The following is an 18,588-nucleotide window of genomic DNA, read 5'->3' as shown; positions in this document are numbered from 1 at the left end:
GTACCCCCACCTGTTCGAGGTTGCAGCAGGAGCTACGATGAACCTTTCTGTGATATTTCCCAGTTGCAGGAGCTAGCTCTGGATGGCTGCCTCAGGCCTGGGAGACTTGCAATCATATGACCCACCCTCATCATCAACTGGCCCTATGAAACCCTACCCTGGTAGTCATCACAAATCTTCTCCTCCTCTTCTCCTCTCTGCTCCTCATCTTCCTGTAGAGGCCAGGCCCCGACGGACTTCCCAGTTACTACAGGATAGGGGCCAGCCACCCAGTGGTCAAAAGACAGAAACAGGATGACGGAGGCATTGATAACTGATGTATTTGGATTATTTAATATACAATGATGCAATTGTGACCCCAAAGTGTGCAAAGTTAAAGCCTTCAACTGCAGCTGAGGGGAGAGGGCGGGAACGGTACACCTGGGGATTATGGTGAGTCAGGAATGAAGGGCAGGTGGTCATCATCAGGCCCTCCCCAGGTTCAGAGATGGGGTGGGTAGCGGGCTGAGAAGGAGGGCCCATGAGAGCCTCAAGCCAGAGGAAGGGGGCAGAGACCTCCCCCTGGCCTAGGTCCGGAACCCAAAGTGCCACTTGGCTGAGGACAGCAGTCCAGGGGTGGGCCAGAGGCAGGGTCAGGAGAGCACCATTTCCTGGGGGGGGGGGGGCAGCAAGAGAGGTGCCCTAGAGGAGAAGCCAGGAGGAACCACCTTCCCCAGGGGTCAGAGTTAGACATTAGGCCAGAGCAGACTGCAGCGAGAAAGACCTGAGGCAGGCACAGGGCCTGAGAGCCAAGGCTGGCTGGGCTCAAGGGGCTGAAGAAGAGGGAGCCCAGATGATCTCATGGGGCAGCCTGGCACAGGGAGCTACCTGACTGTGGGGTTGCCCAGAGAGGGGCCACAGTCCCCTCAGGGACTCCACTCCTCTCCCTGGAAAAGAACCGGGGAACCCGTAGTGCAAATCCGTGGACCGCTCAGTTATGAAGGGAGGCTGTTCCGGGAGTGGGGCCCTGCGGTTCGCTCCCTCCACCGCCTTGGCCTCCACTGCTGTCCTCAGTACAGCCGCTTCTCGTAACTGTGAAGGCAAAGTGAGCAGGAACTAAGAAGGTGTGAAGTCCTACTCCCTTCCCAGCGTCCTCTTGCCCAAGATTTGGGAGAGGGCAAGGGGCAAGAGGGCTCGCCTCTCAGCCAGGGGGCCAGAAGAGGCAGAGGTGGACCTGGACCTCTGTCTTCCTTTGGCCAGGGCTCCGTGAAAAACCATGCCAGTCCCAGAGAAAGCTACGCTCCTTCCAGCCACTGCCACACCTGAGTGGACTGCCCTTGGTGCCCAGGAGGAAGAGGCAGCTCAGGAAAGCAAAGCCGTCCTCATGGAGCAGACTTCAACTAGCTCAGCCACTGTGCCCAGTTTCCGCTGTGCCCCCCCATGAATGGTGACTCAGGCCTCTCATAATGGGGTAGCCCCAGGCCTGGTATCATAGGTATCTCTCGGCACCTCGAAATGAGATTTATGTTTTGGTTGGATGAGGGACAGTGGTGACCTCCACCATCTGGAAATTAGGACCAGAAGGGTCCAACTGGGTCTATGCCCCGTGATTACGCTCCAGCATTACTTCCCACCCAATTCCCATTCTTCCAGCCCACGGCCCACCCAGACTGCCCCTGCTCTATTCTACGCCTGGCCCCGGCAGCGCAGTTACTTACACGGCAGAAAGGTATAGCTACGGGAGGGTAGGGCAGAAAGAGAGACAAGTTAGATGCCCGCCTACGCTTAGGGAGATGCGTCCTCTTGACCAGGGCGGGCTGCATGCCTACAACTACTGCTGCCAACTAGCTCGGCCCCCAACCCACAGTCACACCAGCACTGGGCCTGGCATCTGTCTCTCTGCCCATCTCCCCACCAGAGGGCTCATGCCCCCATTTTCTGCCTGCCTGCCTGCCTGCCTGGGGCTGCCACCAGCAAGAGCCCAGCACTACCAGCCCCGGCTACTAGCCACCAAGCTTCCTGAGCAAGCAAGATCTAAGGAGCCTGGGCAGGGCTAGCCGTCAGCCTGAATAAGGGCTCCATGACAAGGTTCCAGGGTGAACTGGGCCCTGTAGACAGGGTGACAGAAAGTTCACGTGTCCCCTGGAACCTTTGGGCTTTGAACCTGCCCAACCCAGCACCAGCAGAGGCTACCGACTTACGAGTGTAGGCCGTGCACGCCACCCTCTATCTGGGCCGACACAGTCCGCTTCTCAAACTTGAGCTCTCCTGAGTACATCATGGATCTGGGAGGCAGGCAGACGGAATAGGTCAGGAGTGTCCCAGAAAGAAAAGAGGAGGAATGAGGGAAACCTCCCAAGTCCCTCTACTGCCCCCTCAAGTTACAACACTCACCGCAAGACAGACAGGCTTTGGGCCCCAATATCCTGGCAGCCATGCTGGATCCCCGCTATGAGGTAGGGCACAAACTTCTGAATGGAGCCTTTATCCTGGATGGAGCCTGAGACACCCTGTGCGATCTTCACCTTATCCCCCTCGCTGCAAGGAGGGTGGGGAGGCTGAGCCCAGCAGCCCAAGGCTCAGAGGACCCCACCCTCTCTCTCCAGGGTGCTGCCCAGGAGGATCCCCACAGTGGTCACAGCCACATACTAGGCAACAACAGAGACAATGTGGCCTCCAGGCCAAGAACCCCAGGCTCTGGTCAGGTCAGGCTGCGTCTGCCACTTACGCATGTGCAGAAGCTTCTAACACTGGGGACCCTGGGGTAGCTGCCACCTGAGGTCAAGGGGCGTGCAGGAGAACAAACCTGAAGTATCGTTTCTGGCTACTGCTGCTCTTTTCCATGGCGTCTAGGGAACCCATGCCCCGGTACTTCTTAAGCCTCACTCCATCTGAGAAGAAGTATTCGCCAGGGGCCTCCGTGGTGGCGGCCAGCAGGGAGCCCATCATCACTACAGAGGTCAGGGTTGAGAGATGAATGCCTCCTCCTCCTCCACAGGATTCCAGCTGTCCCACTGGCTCCCAGCCCCAACTGCCCAATCCTAGGTGCCCCCTCCTCACCTGTGGAGGCTCCGAGGGCCAGGGCCTTGACCACGTGGCCCACGGTCTGGATGCCACCATCAGCTATGACTGGCACCCCAAAGCGCCGGGCATACTCAGCCACCTTGTAGACAGCAGTGCCCTGGGGTCGGCCGCAGGCCATCACTGGAGAAAGTGGGATGCACAGGACAGACGTGAGTCAGCGCTCCTTTCCCCTTGTGTCAATCACCACTAACGGAGAAGGGATGGGGGGAGATGGTGCTTCTGAGGCCTAAGGCAGGACTGAACAGTAGCAGCGGGGGAAATGTCGTTCTAGGTGCCTAAGCCACCTACCGCCAGTATCACAGGGGATGTGGAACGGGGGATCAGTGCCAGCCTCCAGAAAACAGGACCACTAGACCGCTGGCCTCCAGCATCAGCTGCTGGGAAGGCACAGCTCCCGTGAAGGAGCCCTCTGCACCAGCAGCCAATACCAGAGCTGGGTTCTTTTTTGTTTTTTTAATATTTATTTATTTATTATGTATCAATATTCTGTCTGTGTGTACGTCTGCAGGCCAGAAGAGGGCACCAGACCTCATTTCAGATGGTTGTGGGCCACCATGTGGTTGCCGGGAATTGAACTCAGGACCTTTGGAAGAGCAATGCTCTTAACCACTGAGCTATCTCTCCAGCCCCCCAGAGCTGGGTTCTTACGCCTCCTTTGGTTTTGCTCTCCTATTTCTTCCCTCCCTCCTACCCTCCCCCTCCTCCCTTGGGGGTTCCACTTGACTACCACACATGACAGTGTGGGTTTCTAATCGCCCTGCATGTTCACAGACATGTTTTCTTCATGCCTTAGGCATGATCTGGTCATAAAGGCAATCCGAGCCCTCAGCTGTCTTCCAACACACACCTTATAGAAAAGTGTCACCCCAACCCTGGACCTCCAGACATAATCTCCGCAATCAGGTCTGGAAAGCAGGTTGGTCCACCCCCAAAACCCACATGCCCTGTCTACACCACCTGCCTCTTCCTACAACTACTCCAAGACAGGTAAAGCAGGTCATCCTGAACCGACCTCCTGAGAAAGGCCTACTGGGGCAGATACTCATATACCTACAGAGCAAAAGTGAGGTGTGGGGTCATCATGGACAAGGGGGGGTTCTACACGGCAGGCCTTCCTTCTTCCCCTATGGGTACCCACCTTCCTGGGTGATGCAGATAGAGCCACAGCCCATGCCCACACGAAGCCCATCCACACCAGCATCAATCAAGTTCTTGGCCTGGGCTGCTGTCACCACTGGGGATGGAAGAAGCAGAAAGAAGAACGTGAGGCTGGTGTCCCCACCCTGCCCAGGAACATCCTAGGATACCCCTCTACCTTCCCCAACCTAAAGTGCTGGGCCAGGCCCATCCTACCCTCAACCCCTTTGCCTGGAACAAAGTCACTACCTGGGAGTTCTGAAGAACGGAGAAGGGTTACCCTGTACTCACCATTTCCCCCAATCACCTGCAGGTGGGGGTACTTCTGCTTGATATAGTGCACCATGGCGATCTGGTACACTGAGTTCCCCTGGGATGAATCCTGTAAACAGGGACAGAAGAGCTCAGGCTAGACAGCCAAGCCCCCTCACTGCAGGAGGCTAGACCACTGCAATCAGAGGAATCAGGAACCAAAGTCGTCATTCTCTTTCTGCAAAGTTACTTGACAACTCTTAGTGGAGTCTCTCAGAAGGGCCTGCTTCGCCTGTCATAAAGTTTGGCAAGCACCCGCCGTTGACTCACAGGTGCAGCCCATTCCCGCTTTCTGCACGAGTCCGTTCCCACGACAAACAGATAGCAGAAGCCAAGTGACATCACTGAACTCCTCTGGGTCTCAGTTTTGTCATCTAAGACTGGGAACGGCAGTTGCAACCTCAAAGAGCGGCTGCAAAAATAAACAAGTGAGCATCTGTAAAGTTCCGCTCAGGGCCTGGCAGGCGGGGACTTCTCAGTGAATGTGGCTTGTAATTATATAAGGTAAATAAACTTTTTTGTGAGGAAAGCCCTTGCAGGCAGAGCACAGTTGTTCTGGGCTCTACGAGTCTCCTAATTCTGACACCAGAGAAACAGAGAGAAAGAAAAGTGGGGTGGGGGGGGGGGCTCAACAGCGGTGCATAGGACTCACAAGCCCGATACAGAGGAGCCCACCACCTCCTTACTAGTACAATGACGTCAGCGCCAGCCTGAGTGAGCAGGTCCAGGCGGTATTTGTCATCTTCGCGGGTGCCCACAGCTGCCCCACACAACAGCTGTTTGTGGGAGTCCTTGGAGGCCAGAGGGTAGTCTCTGTTCTTCTTCAGGTCTGTGCGGGCGATGATGGCTACCAGCTCATCTTGGTCGTTGACTATGGGTAGCTTCCCTAACCAGGAGGAAAGAGAAGCCGGTGTTGGGTGGCTAGGAGGATGGGATGAAAATGGAATCAGAGACCACTGAAGTACCTAAATCAGACACTAGGTGACAGCACCCACCTCTAGACCTCTTCCCAAGGGATGGGAAGCAAAGAACCTTCCCCCAAGCAAGCAAGTTCCTAAGGCTCTTCCTGTCCTGGTGCCTGGATGCTGTCCTGACCACTGACCCATGGCAATATTCCACCATCTGGGCCAGGTCACAGCACAAAATACCCAGACAAGGAACTATGGGAGACTGCCCTGAGGGAGGGACATGGGATCCACCCTGCCTATTACAAACCACAAAGAATTCTCTACTGGGGACCTGGGAAGAAATAGTCCCCAGGGATGTAGTGAAAGTCACACAAACAACTTCCCTATCAAGTAAATTTAACTGCAGAATGTTCCCAAAGAAGCCAATTGGTAATTTTTTTCTTTTACCTGCCTTGTTTTCTTTTCTTTCTCTCTTTCTTTCTTTTCTTTTCTTTTTTTTTTTTTCTTTTTTTTTTTTGACACAGAGTCTCACTATGTAGCTTTGGCTGTCCTAGGACTCAGGATGTAGACCAGGCTGTCCTCAAAGTTACAGAGATATCCACCTGCTTCTGTATCCAGAGTGCTGGGATTAAGGGCACATGCCACCATGCCTGGTTAAATGGGTAAATTTTTTGAGGCAAGGCCTTATCATGTAGCCTTGAACTCAAAATCCTACTGCTTCTCTCTCTGAAGTATTGAGAATACAGGCATGAGCCACCACACCATGCTCCTGTGTGTAAGTCCTTTTTAAACTGTGCATGCATGCTATGTTGCATACGTGGAGTTCAGAGAACTTGCCAGAGTTGGTTCCCTCCTTCTGACACATGGGTTCCTGGGACAGAACTCAGGCCATCGGACTTGGGGGCAAGTGTCCTCACCCACTGATCCACCTTGCTGGATCTCACATACAACTGACTCCTTACACAGGATGGGGGGTGCAGAAAGAGGCACTCCCCAGATCTTGATTTTGTTAAGGATGGAACCAGGACCACCCAGGTTAGATGCAAACTCTGCCTCTGGACCACAACAACCTCAACCCTTTCCCAGGCTTCCCTAGAAGAGAAAGCTCTTTTGCTATGACAAGCACCTCTCAGGACTAGTTGGGTAAATCATACTGAGAAGACACTGAATTAGGAATGCGTTTCTGTAAGCCAGTAGCAGAGTATCAGGAATCCTGGTCCAGGCTGCCTAGGCTTATTCCAGCTTTTCCCATGACCTAGTGCCATTACTGGGCTAACCTGAAAGACTGAGAAACAATGAAAGTCCTACTGTAGAGGAAGTGGGGCTGGGATGTCAACTCCCTGGTACCTTTCTTGCTGCGCTGCAGGATCTCATTTGCCTCTTTCAATGTCACACCTGCTGGAGCCACCACCAGATCGATCCGTGGCGTCATCACCTGTGGGGCCAGGAACATTTGCCTGCAGGTTGGCAGGTGAGAGAGAAGGAGCCAGGCCTCCCTATGGTCCCCGGTCACAGGCATGAGTCTGGGACCCCTGAGGGTAGAGTTCCCTCTGTGTTGCTTATGCCCTGCCCTGCAAGCACCTCACTGAGGAGAGTGGTGTGGTCCTTCTCGGCAAGGAAGTCGATGTCTCGGGAGGTAACGATGCCCACCAGCTTGCTACCCATGGTGCCCGTAGCGGTGATAGGGATGCCAGAGAAGCCATGTCGTATCTTGGCCTCCAGAACGTCACCCACGGTATGTGAAGGGCTCAGGACCACAGGGTCTGTGATGAAACCTTGTTCAAACTTCTGTAGGCAGAAGAAAAGAGCTGCAAGAAATCCAGAGGTGGCGTGTAGCCTGGCCACAAAGGACAAAGGGGACCCTGGTGTACCACTGAGAAGCCAGAGCCTCTCAACAGGGTAAAGAGGAGGGCTGAGCCCATATTCCATTGTGAGGAAGGGCACCTAAGACCCACATCAGCTAGCTAAAGGATGAAGCAGGATGCATCTTTTTTTGTTGTTGTTTTTTTTTTTGTTTTTTGAGACAGGGTTTCTCTGTGGCTTTGGAGCCCGTCCCGGAACTAGCTCTTGTAGACCAGGCTGGTCTCGAACTCACAGAGATCCGCCTGGCTCTGCCTCCCGAGTGCTGGGATTAAAGGCGTGCGCCACCGTCGCCCGGCTAGGATGCATCTTTTTGAGGATGGGACCAATACTTGCCTTGACCTTCCGTACTTCATTGGCCTGGAACTCTGGGGTACAGTTGTGGTGAATGAAACCAATTCCTCCCATGAGCTGGTACAGAAAGGAAGCATGGTAAGAGCCAAGGGCTAGCCTCCTCTGTGCTGCACAGCCCATTCCTGTTCAGTCCCCACCCAGGCAAGAGACTCACAGCCATCGCAATGGCCATGTCAGCCTCTGTCACGGTGTCCATGGGGGAAGAGATCAGCGGTGTCTTCAGTGTGATCTTCCGGGTCAGGGCTGACGTTAGGTCCTAAGGATGGAAGCATGGTCCATTGAAGGGTTTGATAAGCACTGAACAAATATTCACCAGCATCTGTATCCTGCATAGGACAGGCCCTGGGGGCACAGCAGTGAACGGTACAGCTCTCAGGGAGCTGACCATTCCACTTGGAAAGACAGACAGGAGACGTGAGGCACACGGACAAGGTCGCTTCAGTTGAGATGAAAGCCACAAATACCAGGTCCATAATGCCACGAGGAGGCAGGAAGAAAAGGAGTTCAAGGCTAGCCTTGACTAATATTGAATTCCAGGCCACCCTGGACTATATGAGACCAAAAAGAATAGTAAAGAGGAGAGGGAAGGGGGTGGGGAGAGACAGAGGGGGAGGGGAGGCCTAGGGGCACAGTGAGTGAGTTTTAGGTGACAAGGGCTGGTGGCAAAGGGAGGCTCAGGAAGGCACTGTTAGCCATGTAGGAACATTAATGGCTAAGGGTCTAGAACTCAAGACAAAGGTCAGGATAATTAACACAGCATGCACATCCCTAATCCCAAGATCCCAGATCCAAAGTGCTTTAAAACCTAAAGTGGTTTTTTCTTTTTTTTTTTTTTTTTTTTGGTTTTTCGAGACAGGGTTTCTCTGTAGCTTTGGTGCCCGTCCCGGAACTAGCTCTTGTAGACCAGGCTGGTCTCGAACTCACAGAGATCCGCCTGCCTCTGCCTCCCGAGTGCTGGGATTAAAGGCGTGCGCCACCACAGCCCGGCGAAACCTAAAGTGTTTGAGGACTGACATGATCACAGGTACCATGTCCTGATCTCATATGACAGGTCACCTTCAAATGCACACAAAATACTGTGTAAAATTACCTTCAGGCAGCATGTAAGGTGTGTATACAATAGACATGAATTTGGGGTTAGGTTTAGGTCCATTCCCAAGACTTCTCACTATCCATATGCACATGTTCCCTCCCCACCCCGCCAAAAAAAATCAAACCTGAAAATCTAAAAACATTTGGTCTTGAGTATTTTGAGTAAGAGACACCCCTCCCAAATACAATTTCAGGTGTCTGCCTACACATGGTGTATAAGGTTAGACCATGGATCTTTCTGAGATTCAGGCCAGTAACTACTGATCCAACCCCGAAACCCCCAAATAGACTCTGAAAACTTTTGAGACTCACAGGCTCCTGAAGTCCATCCCAGAGGATGAGCAGGCCCTGGGCCTACGTCTGGAAAAATCACACCTTTCTCTCCCATCATGCCACAGGCAGTCACCGCCTCCCTGACAGAGGCACACTACAAGGAGACCCTTCCCGACCGTGCAGATGTCTTGCTAGCCCTTCCAAGCAGCCAGACCAGAGCCTGGCACCAAGCCAGGATGTGCAGTAAACTTGCTAACCTAAGAGGCTAGCGCCAGAAGCCTTCCCGATTGCTATCAGAAGAGAACACCCAGAATAGCTCAAATCCCCCCGCCCGCGCCCCAAATCTGTCTGGGTCAGCTCTATCCTCACAGGCTGAACCTGAGTTTCCTCGATGTATGAACGATCTGGGGGTGTGCAGACGCTCAGACCTTCCGTGAGAACGGACAAGAACAAGCAGAAATAACAACAGAAATGGGCGTTTTAAGTGGGCACGAACTCAAGACAGAATCACTGCACTGTTCCCTAACCTGACTTGTATCATACTCTTCTCAGACGCCCAATTATTCATTGATTTGGCTCACTGTAGGCCCCTCATGGAAAGAAAAGCATTGTGTTCCCTTGTCCAAAGTCCTCCCTGCCCATCCCCCCACCCCAGTCCTACTCCTTCAAACCCTCTTGCCAGTTATGGGTCAGTGCCCAATCACTGAACACTGTATTCAAAGGGCCCATAATTTTAGAGCATAACCCTTGCTCAGCATTTCAGACGACAGCCAATCCTCATTGTCTATATAATAAAGCTGCCACTCCCAACCCCTCTCCTCACAGGGCCTCTTCTGAGCCGACACTCCAACTTCTTTGGTGACAGCGCATCCTCTAAGCCTTTCTGAGGCTGCCACTCAAGACTCTCCAGGATCTCCCCCAAGCCCAGATGCCTCTGCCCCATCAGCCGTAACCCTTTGCCCCGTGTGCCAGTTCCTCCCACAACAATAAGGGTAATAGCCCCAGCACATTCCCAAGGAAAGCCTCTCCCACAACCTGCCCTTGAACAAGAATTCAGCCCCCTCCTTGAGCCAAAGGAAGAGGTCCTTACCACTTCATCAGCTATGAAGTCTATGAATCCTGGGAGGATCAGGAAGTCACTGCGGAGACAGAATGAGAAAGACTGGTGGGCGGGAGGCCCGAAAGGTCTGTCTGTCATCCTAGAGTTAATAGCAGCGTGGGGACCTGGTAGAGGAGGAGAGAGGCTGGAAGCCACTGGCCTTGCTGTCCAATCATCAGGAGTCTTCCCCACCATACCCCCATAATGTCCCAATGGCTTCAAGCTCAATAACCAAAAATGGCAGGTCTATGAATCTGCAGGTCACCCAGAGTTGTGAAAGCACATAGAAGTTCTGATATGGTCACACACAGCAGACAGAACGAACGCCTTTGAAGACTGCTTAATCTGTTGTTTGTTTTGGGTTTTTGAGACAGGGTTGCTCTGTTTAACAGCCCTGGCTGTCCTGGACTCACAGAGATCCTCCTGCCTCTGCCTCCAAGTGCTGGGATTAAAGATGTAAGCCACCACTGCCTCACTTTGCTTATTTTTAAAGACAGGGTCTTGTGTAGTCCAGGCTGGCCTGGTTTTCTGCTATAGTGCCAAAGATAATACTGAGCCCATCCTCTGCTGTGAGTGATGCAATTATAGACATGTGCCACCATACCTGGCTTCCTTTTTCCCTTTTGAAACAGTATTTCACTATGCTGTCTAAAATGATCTTGATTTATGATCCTCCTGCCTCAGCCTGCTGGGATTACAGGTATGTGCCATCATGCCTGGTTTGAGATTTCTGTCTTGACAGGTGTGGTAATACATGCCTTTAATCCCAGCATCCAGCATGCGGACAAAAGCAAATAGGTCTCGAGTTTTGGGGCCAGCCTAATCTACAGAGTAAATTCCAGACCAGTCAGTAGTACATGAGGAGACCCTGTCTCAAAAAAAAAAAAAAAAAAGGCTTCTTAGTACTGATGAAAACAAATATTAACTCAAGCTTCTTTCCTTTCTGTTTCCTTGGCGTGCGCACGTGTCTCTCTGTCTCTTTATCTCTTCTTTCTCTCTCTCTCTCTCTCTCTCTCTCTTCCTCCCTCTCTCCCTCAATAAATGTTTCATGGCAAAAAAAAAATATTAACTCAACACAGAAAACAGTGGTGTGGTGGCTCATTCCAATAATCCCAGCTTTTAGGGAGATAAAGGCAGAAGGGAGGTTGAGGCCACTCGGGGCTACACAAGATCCTGTTTCAAACAAAAACAAAACAAAACAGAGAATTTGGGTTGATGGCATACTTGAGTGATAGAGCATTTGCCTATTAAATGCAAGGTCCTAGGTTTGATTCCCAACCCTCCAGGACAAAAAGAAAACACAGCATCTGAACATAAGTTTGCAGTCAACATGACCCGAGCACAACCCAACCCAGCACAAGCTAAACATCCCAGCACACATAGGGTGGGGGCGGCTGAGGCACACAAGGTTCACAGCAGCTGGAGGGACCCCAGAGAGTTGAGCTCAGGGCATGTTCTGACACTTGGACAGGAGCAACCAACATACATGGGAAAGGACAGCCAGAAGTCCACACAACGAGGACCAGCCAGAGAAAGGCAGCTGTCAACGTGAATGTGGTAACAGTCAAGTAAAGCCTAGGGCGGAAGAACAGGCCTGTATGGTACATTAGGTACACACTGCCACAGGCCGATGATGCTACGGGCAGAGTCTTCCTGGAGTCATAGCAAGCCTTGATGGACACACTCCCAAGCGAATGCCACACACTTCGGGAACACTCTGAGTCCAGCTCAGCAAAGCAGGAGGCCCTTCCTGTGCAGCAAACAAAAGCCACAGGGCAGACAGGAGTAATGCAATTAACTTGCTGTCAGGCCTAGAAAGAAACCGAGTTCCCCTACAAACTTCCCTAGGAGACTAGTAAAAATCCTATCAAACAGCTAGCCCCTCTTTCATCATCAAAGACCACCAAAGCAGCAAAGAAATTTTATCCCGCGTTGACCTCCCTTGGTGGCCCATTTCCTTCTGTGGCTCACAGGCATTTCCTAGATATAATCATCCCTCACCTGTGGGCAGGCAGGAGGGCACCCTCTCCGGGAGTGACAGGGAAATTGCCTGCTAAAACAGGAATGCTTAAAAGCCAGGATGGAGATGACAAGCGACAGGCCACAGACACCACCGGCACTCCAGCACCACTGTGCTGCCCCAATCAAGGGCTCTGAAGCTCCTTCCTGGCAGGGACATCGTCCTGCAGCCAGGAGGCACAGTTAGTGCCAGGCCTGCAGGGAGAACTGGCCTAGGGCCCACAGGAAAATGCAAACTAAGCTTGAGGCAGACAGGTAGGTCTCTATCTTTCTCCAGTATGCCACGTGGAGTGGGCTAGAGGGGTAGGCACGGAATATTCATGAAGGGCACCAGTCCCAACCTGCGGGCAGGTAAAAGCCCAAGTGGAAGGAGGGCTGAGCTGGACATGGGAAGAAAGGGCCATCCTACTGCCCAATAGGGCCCCTTCAGGGGTCATTATTCAACCAGCTGCCTGAGATAGGATCCTGGTACCTCCCTGCTTTCACAGTGAGGCTTGAGGGAGAAAAGCTTCCTGGATCATGCTGGTTAGAGTATCCCTGGAATGGCCACTTCTCGTTTTTCCTGCAGGTCCTAAGGCCTCTCCAGGATGGCCAAGATGCTCAGGAGAATAGCAAGGGGGCAGGGTGGCCTCGGATCTAGCCAGTTATCAGTCAAGGCTCCTTGGGCGGTGATGTCGCTGTGCCACGTCCCTCACAATTCTTGGCGCGAGCCTCCTTCCTTCCCTTGCCCAGCCCCCCACTGGCCCCAAGTCACTCTTATTGGGCGAGGGCATCAGGGCGTCAGCGAGAGACAGCCGTGCACGTGTGGGGCGGAGGCCAGAGAGCTGAGGTGCGCGCACCCAGGTGGGGCCAATCCCTGTGCTTACTTGTAGGTGAGGCCATCAGCGTTGGCGAAGAGCTGCTGCGCGGTGAGCCCATCCTCGGGAACGTAGCCGGTGCCGCCGCTGATCAGGTAGTCCGCCATGCTGCTGAGAGACACCGCGACCCGACATAAACACCCCCGCGGGCCACCCCGCTGCCACTGCCTCTGCTGGCTGCTGCTGCTGACGCGCACCAAGGCCACGCTGCTGCCGTGGGCCGGGGGCGGGGGCTGCGGCTGCGGAGGGACGCCCCGGGCACCGCCCTCTCCTCCAGCCCCTCCTTCGGGGACCGTGCCTCCGCCCCTCGTCGCACAAAGGCCCAGCCCGGCTCACCCCGGCTGCTGCACTCAAGCCAATCACCCGCAATAGCACCTCGACTCTGGCGATCAGGGCCGGAGTTGCGGGAGGATGTAGGGCCAGAGAAAGAGGGGACAGCAAGCCAAGCGGAGACACGCCCCCTTCGCTGCTCTTCAACATGTACCCTAGAACCCCAGTAATGTACCTCACAGGGTTCACCCCTAGTCTGGGCCCCTCGGGCCACAGAGCTGCATGCAGCAGGAGTAGTTTCCCATTACCTACAATGGGACCAGGGGTGGGGGAGGGTACGTCTAACATGGTTCTGCCTTTCCCCAGTATTCATTCTCCCAATCCTGCTAAAATCCTAGCACCCTGAAATATCAGTGGGAACTTACAATTCCCCAACACATAGATGCTCCGACCCCATGCAATTCCTAAGAAGCAAGCATTTCTTAGCAATGACACTCTTGACATTTGAGAGGCCGCTGCAGTCTTCAAAGTATTTTTCATAAAGGAGCACATATGCCCCACAATCTAGTAATGGACAATTATTGGGTCTCCTCTCAGCTCAGAAGGGGAAGGGCTCTATTCTCAGTCCGACTACACACACACTGCACTCATCCTCAGTTCCTGAAAGGTCTAGATCCAGGTAAGTCTAGAAAGTTCGTTTTAATTTGAGATAGCAATGTGGAGTGGAATGCCAGGGAAGGCTCAAAGGTTTTGGGGCCATGGCATAAACAAGTATGCATACAAAGACAGACAGAGGCAGGCAATTAAAAAAAATTGCTACAGAACTTTGGTGGTCAGTTCTGGGTGGCCAGCAAGACCCAGATTTCAGTCTGAGAGACAATAAGATTGGGAGGCAAATCTATTCACGTAGAGGAAGGTAGAAGTTGCCAGAGCGGCCACTGTTACTCGCAGATCAATAGCTTCCACCAGCCGCTAACCTGTCCTCCTGAAGGTCCCAAAAGTTCCACCAAAACTAGGTGGAAAGGCGACACTCTACTCCCTGCCTTGAGGGCTGTGTGGCTCCTTTACTCCCCATCCCAGGAAGGCTGGATTTGTTTACCTCTCAACAGTGTGTTGACAGCCAGGCCCAGGGGAGCACTGGCTTCCAAGTTACCAGGTTCTCTAGGGTGCCCAGCCTCCCCAGTGATGTCCCCCCTCCCCCGAGACCCTGCCAGGAAAACATGGGCTGTTCCATCCATGTGCAGAGGGAAAGAAAAGTCTCCCAGAGAGCTCAAAGTATTACAGAAGATTGGCGGATGTCTTCTGGGGGGGGGGGGGGGAGTATAACAGACCCCAATCTTCCCTCTTCACCAATGGAGCCCAAAGGCCCTTGAGCCACCAGAAAGGAGAGACCACCACTGGAGTTCTTAGCAAAGTAGGTATTGGTATCCACTTGCCAGGAATGCTGATTCTCCAGCACTCAGAGACTTACTCTAGAAGCCCAGGACATATAGGGAGCCAGCACTAGACCCTCTCACTGGCTACCAGGGGTAAGAACAGTGGCATCAGCCGGAGGATGCATGCTCGTCATTCTGAACTGCCCTTCCTGGGCATAAAAGAAATAGCCACTATGTCAGTCAGAGGCTCTAAGCATGGCCTGTCCCAGTGGTCTCTCTGGGTTTCTAAGGAGCCTGCCGTGGGGTAGCTGTTCCCTATAGCATGAGTCAAGACTGGTTCTGGTTCAGGTTCAGCCAAGGCTGGGGCCCAGAAGAGCAGCTGGGTTCTACCATCTCAGGTAACTTTGATGTGACATCTGCCCCAGTCTAGGACTTTGGGCCCCAGAAGAAGAGGCTGGCAAGCTAAGCTATGGGGAGGGTCACCTTCGCAGTGATTACAGACTTCAGGGCCCCATCCTCCCTCCTGCTTTGACCTATGTCAGAGCTCTTCATTACTTTAAGCTGCTGGGCTCAAGGCTGGGTTAGGCTGTCCTTTTCTAGAGACTTAATCCATCCCTCTGGGTTCCCTCCTCCCTCTTCCTGCAATTCCCCAGCTGCTTCCTCCATGGGGAGGAGACACCAGGCAACCAGTGGGGCCTCTTCAGAGCAAGGAAGGGCAGCTGGTCCCTCGAGACTCCCAACCTCACAGCTTCAAGGGCAGGGGGCAGGTCCAAGCCAGCTGCTCAGGGGAATAGGGGAATAGTGTCCAGCAGGGCACTGAAGTTCAGGCAGGCAGCCCAGAGGACTCTATCTGATCTGAGATTGTTTTAGAGGAAAGAGATTTCAAAACACATTTAGGGGAGAAAAGGTAATGACAACATTTAGCCTTGTTAAGCTGGGATAAAGGGACATGGATCACCCGAGTTCAAGCCAGAGAGCAGTGACACTGGATTCAAGCCCAGCACTTCTCATAGAACCCTTGCCTCTTCCTACAGCTCCAGGTTGGTGGAGGCAGACGGTGGTCTGGCCAATAGGTTTTGAATCTCATACTGCCTGGCTAGGGCTTTTAGGTTTACATAGGCTCTGCTGAGTCTAAGTGGGTGGGTGGGAGGTAGGAGGGTGTGGAGTTGGCACTAGCCCAAAAGGGATGCGTCTGAGGGGCCGAGGTCTGATCTCTGAAATAACATTCTACAATTCGAGCACTGCTTCTCTCAAGCACCCAAGTGCCTTGGCGTGCTTCCTCTCGCGCCGTGGCACCTCAATAACCTCAAGCCCTGCCCACCTAGATTTCTATTATAGAAAAACGGATGGGGGTTGCCTAAGCCTAAGTTAATTCTAAAGAGCCAGCCTGCAACGGCAAGAGGGGCTGGACTTAACAACCCTTAAAGCCGTTAAAAGTTCTTATATAAGCCTCCAGACCCTGGGCAGAGCTACCTGGCCAATTCCCCAGACCACCCTCCCCGCAAAGCCCAGCTGCCAGGTCACCTCCCCGAGCTGCTGAGCACCAGCAGATGGGGTAGAGAAAGAAGTCCAAATCCCCTGGACCGGAAAGACAGTAGGATTGCAATTCAAACTGCGATACAATCCAGAGATTAGTTAGTCGCTGCCTCTTTTTTTCCAGCTAGTTCCTTTGAGGCCCAGTTCACTGACCCCACTCTCTTCAGCGACCCTCCTCCACTGTTTTCCAGACCCCTGCATGGGGGTCCCGAGTCTTTTAAGGTAATGAGCAACTACAGCCTCATTGATCTCAGTGCCTGGGTGAGGAAGAGCAAGTACTTTCACCTAGTCCTAGGGAGACACTCAATCCGGACACCCACACCTACTGAAGACAGTTCTAGGAAGAAGAGCTGAGCAGGAAGCAAGGTTGGGTCGGGACTCCTACAAGCCCTATTTGGACCCCAGAGGTCAGAGCCACTTGCACCAAACGTCGCTGAGTGTGCAGTCTAGGTCGGATCCCGAGATAAAATTTTAGGGAACGACAGAACAACCTGCGCCCTCATCTCCCCTGCTCCCCGGAGTAACGTAGCACCGAACTGTTTGCACAGTGTCCGCCTGAATTCCCCAGCCAGAGTCGGGTGTTATCGCAGTCTAACTGCGTCTGGGGAAGTTAGAGGTGCAGGAGGTGGAGGGGACCAGCTCCTGGCCTCCCCCGCAGCGCCACCGGGTCTCCCGGAGCTGCCGCGCCCTCCTCTGCCGCCCGCCCCGGATGCGCCCGCGCGCTTTGCCCTGGGCGTCACCTCTCGGGCTCGTAGCCGGCCTGCAGCAGGCGGGCGTTGTACCGCTGCGCCGCGGTCTCATGTCCCGGGTGTTGCCGGGCTCCCGGCTCTGGAGCAGCGGCGGCTCCGCCTCCCTGCAGCAGCGGCGAGAGCAGCCCGGACTCCGGTGGGGGTGAGAGAGTCTCCTCCATGCCATGCGGAGGCCGCAGCTCTGGGCGGCGGGAGCCTCTCCGCGTGGAGGCTCCCGGGCCAGGTTGGGCAATAAGAGCCTCAGTTCCGCCCCGGAGGGGGCGGGGCCTGCTGCAAGAGGCGGAGCTGGCTGTTTGGGGCGGGGCTCGGGTGGAGCTAGTTGAGGGGTCCTGGAGTTCACCCGGCTCCGCCCTTGACACCACACTCTGCCCCTTCCCTACACGCTACCGCAGAGGCTAAAAGTAGGTGGGCAGATGGCTAGGTGGAGCAGAGTATGTGTTCTCTAAGAACCCAACTGAAGAGGACCTCCTGAATACCCTCTTGGACCTTCTAGTTTCTCCTTGCCTCATCGGAGGAAAAGGAGGGCAAACACCAGGCTGAGAATTCTTAGTCGTCTTGGAGCGCTTCCAATCAGAGCCTGCAGTCCTGGGTAAGAGAGGTGGGGGGCACTCCATCGAGGTCTACCTATTCAACCAACTCCACCCCAAATGAGAGAGATATTTTTGTACTGCTACCCGAAGAAGACCAACGCGATACCGGTTCCCGAAGGAAAAGATCCTAGCCTTGTCGTGCCTGGGATACCCCTTACAAAGGAATAGGGCCCAGCACAGAAGGTAATCAAATTTGCTCATCTGCTGCCTAGAAAACGCTTCTATTTCAGCCTTGTCACTATAGTCAGCTTTCAAAGAGCAACTCTCTGGAAAGGCAAGGAAAAGAGTTATTGCCTTTGGGCAATTTGTTTGAGGCGATGGAGCAGCTAGAAAACAAACAGCTGACAACAGTTCTTAGACTGAAGACTTTTTCAAACATCTGAGGAACAAATGATAAACACCGGATGATCTGCTGGTGCTAAGATCCATTTTAAGGAAGCAGAGAGCCTTTGTGCTGCCTAGTTTTATGTCAGCTAGCCACAGGCTAGTTCCACCCTTGGCCCTAAACTGTCCTGCCCCTTTCTGAAAGGCGGGAACCTCAATTGAGAAAGTGCCTCCGTAAGATCAGGCTGTAGGGCACTTCTTAATTAATAATCGACAGGGGAAGGCTTGGCCTACTGTGGCTGGTGCCACCCCTGGGCAGGTGGTCCTAGTTCTACAAGAAAGCAGGCTGAGCAAGCCATGAGGAGCAAGCCAGTATAACAGCACTCTTCCATGGCCTCTGCATCATGTCCTGCCCTGCTTGAGTTCCTGACTTCCTTAAGTGAAGGACTACAATGTGAAATTGTAAGCCAAATAAACCCTTCCCTCCTTAACCTGCTTTTGGTGGTGGTGTTTCATCACAGCAATAGCAGTCCTATCCAGGACAGCCTTTAATCCCAACACTCAGGAGGCAGAGGTAGGAGGATCTCTGTGAGTTCAAGGTCAGTCCGGACTATATAGCAAGTTCCAGTCCAGCCAGGGATAAACAGTGAGACCCTGTCTAGAATGAAAAAAGAAAAGAACAGAAAAGAAACAAAGAATGTAGAATTAATACCACACTTGGTGGTGCAGGATTGTCATCTTAGCTACTCCAGAGGTTGAGGCAATGGGA

At 53.4% G+C, this 18,588-nt stretch overlaps 1 protein-coding gene across 2 annotated transcripts; it reads right to left on the bottom strand.

Moving 5' to 3' along the window:
* Positions 1 to 304: 304 nt before the first annotated feature.
* Impdh1 (inosine monophosphate dehydrogenase 1) lies at positions 305 to 17,141 on the bottom strand. 2 transcript variants are annotated; one of them, XM_050141670.1, is made up of 15 exons: positions 16,897 to 17,141; positions 12,984 to 13,085; positions 10,090 to 10,138; positions 7,789 to 7,890; positions 7,617 to 7,691; positions 7,002 to 7,208; positions 6,768 to 6,855; positions 5,199 to 5,398; positions 4,492 to 4,582; positions 4,202 to 4,297; positions 3,040 to 3,183; positions 2,786 to 2,930; positions 2,374 to 2,517; positions 2,181 to 2,264; positions 305 to 1,071 (listed from the first exon to the last, which is right to left on the bottom strand). In XM_050141670.1, the coding sequence occupies exons 1-15, from the start codon at positions 17,064 to 17,066 to the stop codon at positions 1,050 to 1,052; spliced, it is 1,719 nt and encodes a 572-aa protein (XP_049997627.1). In that variant the 5' UTR covers positions 17,067 to 17,141; the 3' UTR covers positions 305 to 1,049. The 2 variants fall into 2 exon arrangements, with proteins under 2 accessions (XP_049997627.1, XP_049997628.1); XM_050141671.1 differs by having other exon boundaries at positions 12,984 to 13,082.
* Positions 17,142 to 18,588: the final 1,447 nt, after the last annotated feature.

This window comes from Alexandromys fortis, unplaced genomic scaffold (assembly GCF_014885135.2).
Source record: "Alexandromys fortis isolate MF-2015 unplaced genomic scaffold, M_Fortis_MF-2015_v1.1 scaffold_44, whole genome shotgun sequence".
Classification (NCBI taxonomy): Eukaryota; Metazoa; Chordata; class Mammalia; order Rodentia; family Cricetidae; genus Alexandromys; species Alexandromys fortis.
This window is presented reverse-complemented; position numbering and strand designations above follow the sequence as displayed.